This window comes from Bidens hawaiensis, unplaced genomic scaffold, assembly GCF_021521415.1.
Source record: "Bidens hawaiensis isolate Kalapana, Puna unplaced genomic scaffold, B.hawaiensis_p1.1 tig00057201_1, whole genome shotgun sequence".
In the NCBI taxonomy this organism is placed as follows: domain Eukaryota; kingdom Viridiplantae; phylum Streptophyta; class Magnoliopsida; order Asterales; family Asteraceae; genus Bidens; species Bidens hawaiensis.
The window spans coordinates 6,867-15,808 of record NW_027506388.1 but is presented as its reverse complement, the minus strand read 5'-3'; the positions used below and the strand labels follow the sequence as shown (position 1 = coordinate 15,808).

General features: G+C 36.5%; 1 protein-coding gene across 1 annotated transcript; it reads left to right on the top strand.

The window, feature by feature from the left end:
- Positions 1-3,795: 3,795 nt before the first annotated feature.
- Positions 3,796-6,803, top strand: LOC143617715 (uncharacterized). The gene is made up of 7 exons (XM_077090186.1): positions 3,796-3,950; positions 4,016-4,182; positions 5,039-5,115; positions 5,253-5,318; positions 5,408-5,482; positions 5,565-5,639; positions 6,276-6,803. Exons 1-7 carry the CDS (start codon positions 3,796-3,798, stop codon positions 6,627-6,629), a joined length of 969 nt encoding a protein of 322 aa, XP_076946301.1. The 3' UTR covers positions 6,630-6,803.
- Positions 6,804-8,942: the final 2,139 nt, after the last annotated feature.

The window sequence follows — 8,942 nt, the reverse complement described above, 5'->3', positions numbered from 1 at the left end:
AAATCCATCATTAGCAAAACTATGGTAGGGTCTGAAAAAAGTAAGATTTAAACAACCTTACCTCTACCCCCGTATGAATAGAGAGACTTATTCTAGTAAGACCCCCAACTCGATAGTAGTTTTGCATCAAGCCTTGGACATAAGACACATAACACTCAACTATCGGGATACCTTTGTCTTTCAGCTATCAATGCCACCACATGATGCATGATTAACGTTCCGATACTTTTAACGTTATTTTTACGAAATTAGTGTCAACGAAAACATATCTAGGGGGCTTGAAGACAACTAGTCGGTTAAAACAACTACATAAGCATAAGACTCCCTCTCTACAAACCAAACAAGCATAAAGAAACATGGATTGAGAATGGGGTTCAAAGTCCGGAAGCGATGGCGTCGCCTTCTCCCAAAACGAGGCGATTGACCGCCGTGAGCGGTTCGGAATATGCTTTTTCTTTTACCGGAATGATATTATCGATGTGAAGAACAAAAATCACTCCAAAATCGTTATAGATGTGCATTTTCATATAGGATCATTTGGACGCGGTGGATCGTATACAAGACAAAGCAAACTTAAAGATGAAATGCCACTTGAACGTCCAATTTACGATGAAGAGGTGGAAGAACTATATCCCGGGCTATCGGGTGAAGAAGACAAATACGAAGACAACTAAGAAGAAGAGTTTGAAGACGTTTGAAGAAGTTAAATTTGTATTTGTTCTAGTCATGTTTTATGTAACATTGTAACCGGTTTATGTATTTGGACCCGAATCACCTGATCAACTTTAATGTAACCGGTTTTTATTTATTATTAGTCTTACTTTAATGTAACCGCCTTTTATATATTATTGTTAATCATCTTTTATGTAACCGATTTTAAAGTGTAAAAAGTTTCTTTTAGAAAAGTTAAAAAAAAAATAAATAACCACTTAAAGTCATAAATCATAAATATATATAAATAACCACTACATTTCATTAGCGTAATGACAAACATTTTATTATACAACGACAAGTTACAAACATTATTAAACATAAAAACCTGCAAGAACTCCGAACCATTCTCTTGAAGCTCATTCTGCAAGAACTCCGAATCATTCTCTTGAAGCTCATCCTTTTCATCATAACGCTTGCCCCGAAATGACCTGGACCAATAGGGAAATCCCAATTCATTGGGCCTTTCGATACAGTCAAATAGAAAGCCCCAAGGGCGCCATATTCTAGGAGCCCAAACTATGTGATTAAATAAATCCTCCTCTATCTGTGGGGCGTGGTTCTTTTCAAGATTCATCGATTAGAATCCTATTTTTAGTACATCACTTTTGCTTTTTTTTAGTTGTAGTTAAAACTAACTATTGCTCTCACAATGAGAATGTATATAATCCTATTCCGGTTTGGTCCGATATGAAATGAACTTATAATCATAGAATCGACTTGATCATCATATTATAGATTATAAGTTCATAACCCAAGCCCATTGCCATTTTGGGCGGAACAGATCTACTAATTCTTTAATTCAAGTTAGTAAGGTTAATAAGAGAGATCTTGAACTAAGAAATAGACCCTAGAAACTTTAAAAGGGTATCCCGAGCAATTGAAATAATCGGAGTCATTGATATTCCTGGTATAGTAGATGCTATCACACATACAATCATACTCAATTCGATGGAATTGCTTGATCTCAAAGGGGATCTTCCATAATTTCGCACGTGATGGGTTATTTCTTGGTTTCGTCCAGTCATTAATAACTTGATTATTTTTAGATAATAGTAGATAGAAACAACGCTTGTAAAGAGTCCTATTAAAACCAAGAAATATAGGCCCGTCTGCCATCTACACCAAAATAAATAGAGTTTTCCGAAAAAACATGCTAGTAGAGGAAGACCTCCTAGGGATAAGAGACATAGGGCTAAAGAGAGAGCCAAAAAAGGATCTTTCGTGTATAATCCTGCATAATCTCGAATGTTCTCAGTTCCGGTACGTAGACCAAATAAGACAATGCAAGAAAAAGTTACTAGATTCATGGAGATATAGAACACCATATAAGTTATCATGCTTGCATATCCATCATTTGAGTCTCCAACAATTATTCCAGTAATTACATATCCTATTTTTCCTATGGACGAATATGCAAGCATACGTTTCATGCTTGTTTGAGTAAGAGCAATGAGATTCCCCAATATCATGCTAAGAATAGCAAGGATTTCCAGAATAAGATGCCATTCGTTTGATGAGAAATAAAAAGGGAATAAAAAACACCGTTCATTGTCTTCATGGCCGCTCTCTAAGCCCATTAAGCTTTGTTACCGAGGGTTGGAATTGCATAGCCGGACAACTCTCCTTCTTCCGCTTTGATGGCGTCCAAACGTTTTTTATTGGGCAATATTTATTGGTATGCTTTCGGATAGTGGAGTTCGACACCGCTTTCAGAAACTTCCCACAGTACTTCTACCGCACCATCTCCTGTGAGTCGGTCATAACACACAAGCCATAGTGTGTCCAAATATCCGGGCATATTGTGGTTTCGATTACCATAAAAACATCATTATTGCTTGCCATAACTTGCCGGTTTAAGCGAATTTACGATTTAAAGTGTGTTTTTGAGTTAGAGAAGTGATTTAACTAATCCTAAACATAACCTACATATTTATAGTATGTGTATGTATAATACAGTCCAAAAGCGACTATATAGCCGTTGGAACCGGTTTCCAACGTTCAGATACATTCAAAATAGAATACCTAGTGTACTCGGTTTTCAGGTATAACCCAGAACTAGTCATTGTCCTACCCCGTTCCACTGGGTTTTGATTTTCTCATGTCGGGTCGGATCCGGTCCCTGACAAGAACCGGTTCCATTTTATAGCCGCTTTCAAAAATCCCGGGTCCTACCCGGTTTCGGGTAAAAAAAAACCCTGATTTGTGTACGTCTACTTAAGACTACTTGGAATTTTGATAATTGTTCATTGGTTTTGGTTTCGGTATTCTTTGGTTTTTATCTTTTTCTCAGTCTAAATCTAAACAAATCAAGTTTAAGTTAGCATCTTGAAGCTAAAAAAATCCCCTATTTACAAGTTGGGTTGTTCAAAAAGCTCACATCTTAAGGCCCGGGCTCGTGGCTCGCTCTATAAAAGCTCAAATAAAGATACCTAAAAAAAACTTGATTTAAAATAACTTGAGCTAAGTTGACTTATTTTTGTAACCAAGGCAAACTCAACCTAAGCTCGGGTTATGACTCGGCTTGTTGGATCGATTTTAGGCTCGTTTAACTTCAAAATCGAGCTTGAGCTTGGCTAAGCGTCCTCGTTTAATTTCAAACTCGGGCTTGAACCCGCCCTTGTCGAACAACCCTACTTACATGCAGTTAAGGTATGTTTGGAATTGAGTTTGAAAAATGCTTATTGGCTTATTGGTGTTTTCAAAAAGCCAATAAGTTTAAGGGCATGTTTGGGATTGAGGTTGAAAATACCTTATTGGCTTATTGGCTTTTTCAAAAAACCAATAAGTTAAATGGTGTTTGACAATCACAAAAAAAACCTTTTATTTTAGCTTTTTAAAAGGGTTAAGAAGTAGTTTTTCAAAAACCCCAAATCCTGTCTTTTCAAAATGGCTTTTTGAAAAGCGAAATTTTCAGACCAAAAAGCCCAAATCCTAACTTTTCAAAATACCAAAAAGCCAATAAACAATTTTTTAAACTCATGCTTGTAAAATCTACTTGTGGGTTAAAACAACAATATAAATATAAGAAGAAGAAGCACACTCCCTCAATTCTCAGAACCAAAGAAGCAGAAAGAAAGAAAGATGGATCGAGAATGGGGTTCGAAGCCTGGCAGCGGTGGTGCCGCCTCTGCCCAAAACGAGGCGATTGACCGCCGTGAGCGGTTGCGTAGAATGGCTCTGGAGACCATCGATCTCGCCAAAGATCCATATTTCATGCGTAATCATCTCGGAAGGTAAACCCTACCTTTTTCCTCTTTAATAATTATTACCTCATTTTTTAATTAATTATTATTCTAATTTGTTGTTGTAAATTGTGCCTGACGTTACATAATAATGAGGGCAACTACTTGGCCCACACCCAGGGGAAACGCCATCAGACTAATTTGGCCAAGCGAGCCGCTCGTGAGGCCAAGGACGCCCCTGCCCAGCCCCTGCCTCATAAGCGAAGCGTTAGTCTTCGCAAGTCAGGTATTTGTATTTCTTTATTTTACTCAGGATATCCGAGATATAGCTCATAATTTAGCCACTGCATTGATCTTAGACCTTACAGTTTCAACCCAGTACAATATGCGTCTCATTGTCAGCTTCAGGGAAGCCTTGGGCCCAGATTGTTGCATGCTTATTTAAGTGCTTATACTTTGATTTAAGTTTCTGAAAGCTCTTTCTAAGGGGTATAGCATGTTAAGGATATGTAATACATAGTTCAGGGCTACAGAGAAATTTAACTTCCATCGTTTTATTTAGTGCAAATATTTCGTATCCTTAGGTTTTGATTTCAGTAGTCTTATCTTCGCTATTATGAAAACTTACACTTTAGATGTATTACTTAATGATTACAAGATATTCTTATATGAAAAAGAGATATTTCATGGAGTGATTTTATCTTTGTTAGTCCTTGTTTTCTTGAAAGTGATAGGTAGGTAAGTGGTTTAGTCATTAGTAGCCTTCTAATGCTTAGTCACTGATGCAATGTTGCAGGTTTATATGGAGGCTTAAGGAGGATATAAGTAGTTCAATAATGGTGAATTATCTAAATAAGTAAACCAACATTTTGATTCTAGTTTCTTTCAAGAAAATTACCATTCTACGTTACTAGTTCACTGATAAGTTAATTGGGAAAGATTAGGAAGATATCTGTCAATCCCTGCTTGATTTTCTTATATGCAATAAAAGTAACTTTACTTGCTATTGATCTTATCATGTTTCAGCTGCAAACAACTCTTTTGTGCATAATACTCAACAAAGAGCTTGCATTCTTTTAGCACTTATCATTTTCATTTGTGCCTCAACGTGGTTTAACATCCTAATTGTAACAATTGTGCAGTTAAGATTGGTCGACCTGGCTACCGCGTGACGAAGCAGTTTGATCATGAAACGAAACAAAGATCTTTGCTATTCCAGGTACATTTTCTTTTCTTTGACAAAACGTCTCTTTGTTTTTACAAACGTAACAAACTGAAATCATGCTTTTGTCTTTATTTATTTTGATAATCAACAACTTAACTAATATTCTATCTTATATTTGATTCTCATTTCAGATTGAATATCCAGAAATTGAAGATCTTACAAAACCAAGACATAGATTTATGTCATCCTATGAGCAGGTATGTTCTTTTGAGGTTTTACAAGCATGTAATGTCATTGTATAAATATATTCATATTAATGAATCTTTGTTTTATGTGACAATGACAGAGGGTCGAGTCTTTTGACAAAAGATACCAGTATCTTCTGTTTGCAGCTGAACCTTATGAGACAATTGCTTTCAAGGTATATCTACTATATCATTCTTGTAACTATGATGTTATATATATGATTATATCATGTGCTGACTGTACAATATGTTTTGTAGGTCCCAAGTACAGAAATTGACAAATCTACCCCCAAGTTTTTCTCTCACTGGGACCCAGATTCCAAAATGTTTACGGTAATAATCCATCATTAATTTCATTTATACCCTTACATGCTTGTAAAATTTCATATATACCCAACCAAAACTAAAAATACCATATATAATCAACTTTAATGAACTAGTGCTTGATGACCATTCTACCCTTTACCATTATATTATATTTGTTTAAACTATATTTTTTATTTGGATTTTGATTGACATCGGCGATAAGCTAGCAAACCAACCCATTGTCTCTCATGTTTTCTCATTGAAAGATAATTAAACAATCGTATATGTATGTTCAAGTCAGATAATCGACCTTGAGTTTGCTAATTAACCTTGAATCAGATAATCGAATCAGGTATAATCGCATAATAATCGAACCGATTAGCAATCTTATATATCCAGAAAATTATTGTTATAGACTTATAGGTGAAAAAATTTAAGTTCAAATGGGGTAAAAAATTTAAAGTTAAAAATGGGTGGGTATATATATAAAAAGTTTTAGAATATATGGGTAAAAGATCATTAATTTAATTGTTTTTAATGAATTTGGTATATTTAATATTTTAACCACTTTGTACTTCAAATTTACAGGGGTATATATAAAAATTGCCCCTTTTATTCTCCTGTTTTCTTATTTGTATCTGACAACTTGTTACAATTTTACAGTTGCAATTGTACTTCAAGGTGAAACCACCAGAGGCTAATAAACCAGCATCAGCTGCAGCAACCAATGGTACATCGGCTCCTGGTGTTCCACCACCGCCACCACAACAAGCTCCGCCACCACCGCCGCCTGCATCAATGGGAAACCCACCAAGGGGAATGCCGCCGCCGCCTCCTCCAATGGGAAATGGTCCACCCAGACCGATGCCGCCTGGAGGCAACTTTCCAGCTCCACCACCACCTGTTGGAGGTGGCATGTCAAACTTTACACCTAGGCCGCCAACCCCCCCGCCGCCACAAGGGTTTCAAGGGCAGAATCAAGGTCTACGCCCTCCGCCGCCTCCACCACCTCTGTAACCGAACTGAATGAACCAGGGTTTTTAAGCCTGCACAACGGTTTTAAGATATTCAGGATTTTTGTACCGTGCATTTAGTGTGTAGGCTGATCATGATGAATTTGTAGCGTGTCGGTTGTCTTTCTTTAAAAGATGTTTAATATGAGATATGTGTTATACAATTATGTTATTTCAAATTCGCAAGATAATATATTTTAAAATGTTCGATGTTCTTGTATGCATAGAGCTTTTTAAATAATGTTTTGTAGAATTCTTTTGGTTTTTTTAACATGTTTGGTTTGGTCTTAACCGGTGTTAAGCTAGTTTCAACCGGTAGTTTGATTTGATTCTTAGCCGGTTCTTGCCAAACCGGTTTCATTACTAGTTCCGGATGATAATCGCTTCCCGTTCCTGAACCCTTTTTGTCTTGTATACCTATATCAAATATCAAACTGGTTTCACGAGTAGAGCACCATTATTCATTACCAAGAATGTTAATAAGCATTGAAGTATTAAATGTATCTCTTCTATTTGGTAGAAGGTATTCATAGTATTCATTAATGCTTACACTGAACGAGTTGAGCGTGTGCCGAAATGGTGTTAAAAGTCACGCTAGTTGGTTTGAAGTGTTACCTTTCTGTCCGAGGTTTTATCAACTGGTTGGTATGATATGTTGGTGCATAGCGGACGAACACAGATGTTGGTTCTCTGGTTTCATTTAAGATCTGTTCGAAGTCCTTATAAGATTTTGTTGTTAGTGAGTTTGATTAGTTGTGATTTCGTTGTTATACTTTGATTGTTTGAGTTAAATTTGATTGTTCGAAACTATATGATTTTACAGTTTTTACATTTTTCTTATACCCTCGTTTTTGGTACAACAATTTTTTTCATTTGTGTTTCCATGTGATTCTATTGTTTTTTTCTTATGATTTTAGACATCATGGGTTACTAATAACTACGACTACTTTTTAGTTTAAATAATGATTTCAATATTAAAACAGCGTGTGTCAAATTTGGGTTGGTTATAAACCATGTCGTATAAGAAGATCGAACCGGTTGTAGGACCAAAAAAAAAAAGGAAAATCACGAACGTATTTGCCAATTGTGGTACAGTACAATTAGTCGATGATTGCAGGACAGCCCAACAACAACCTAGTTCAAAATTATGTCTTAGTATAGTCCGGAAGAAGACCGGACAAAAACCGGTTCAGACAGGAATCCAAACGCGTCTTTAATATGTGATTTTTTTAAGGGATATTGGTTTTTAATACTCATACATTTAACCCTTTGGTTGGTGTCACTCCCAACTTACGATTTGTTACCCACCACTTCGAACTTTCACCTTATTTGTTTTGGCACTCCCGAACTTAACAGACCCAAACTCCGTTAGTTTTTTTACTGACGTGACATTTTTTTTATGATTTGGCATGCATAGGTGGCATTTTTTTTCTTTTCTTAATCTTTTTTAAGAACAAATATATTTTTATGCTCATTTACAAACTGTAGGTCCTTTTGACAAATCAAACAACACAACTAGTCTACTTGAATTAATCTCAACACTACCTAGTGGAAATCACTAGTGAGGAACCGAGATCTCGGATCTTGTTTGGTTTTGTTATTGCCGAAAGATGAACGGAAGAGAGTGAAAGAGGTTGGTAAGAGGATAAGGTTATGATATTAGCAAAAAGGTTGGTTTGCATGCATGAGATGCAGACACTATTTATAGTGTGTGTTCTCATGCACCATTCATTGTATTATTACGGCCCAATGGGCTTCAAGTTACATGGCCTCGGGCCCAAACATACAAACAAAGACAATCCGACTAGCTAACTTACATAAACGTTAAGGTACAAATAAATACAAAAGACTAATAACAAAATGGGCCTAACAATCTCCCTCTAGTCTTTATCATTTGTTCTGTTAGCTCGTGTCTTAAGTCGGAGTCGGACTTTTACTCGAATATCTCGTCGTGGTCAAATGGATGTCTTTCAACAAGAAGAAGAACGAACATGTTGAACTTCCTGACGATGGCATTAGTACAGTCATGACGAACGTCTTCCACTGTGCACAAGGGTGACCTATTAAGGTTGAGTAGATCATCCTTGCCAAAACCCGCCAACTCATGCTCATCAAAAAAGCGAAGGTGATGCATTCTATCACAATGGATTATCACCTCGCCTTTCTCGTTGTCGAACTCCCACGAGACGAAGTCATAAAGAAGATTATCATCAAAGGGCATGCCATGAAAAATTGGTTCTCCATGATCATCAGGCATCTTGTATCTCCATCCTTTTATCTTCTTTCCTGTAACGGGATCAACCTCCTTTGACTTGAA

Bases quoted from the DNA above. Each gene is read 5' to 3' on its own strand.
- LOC143617715 (XM_077090186.1), top strand. From the start codon at position 3,796: ATGGATCGAGAATGGGGTTCGAAGCCTGGCAGCGGTGGTGCCGCCTCT. The intron at 5,319-5,407 runs GTATGTTCTTTT...TGACAATGACAG, and splicing joins TTATGTCATCCTATGAGCAG to AGGGTCGAGTCTTTTGACAA. The intron at 5,483-5,564 runs GTATATCTACTA...TATGTTTTGTAG, and splicing joins ATGAGACAATTGCTTTCAAG to GTCCCAAGTACAGAAATTGA.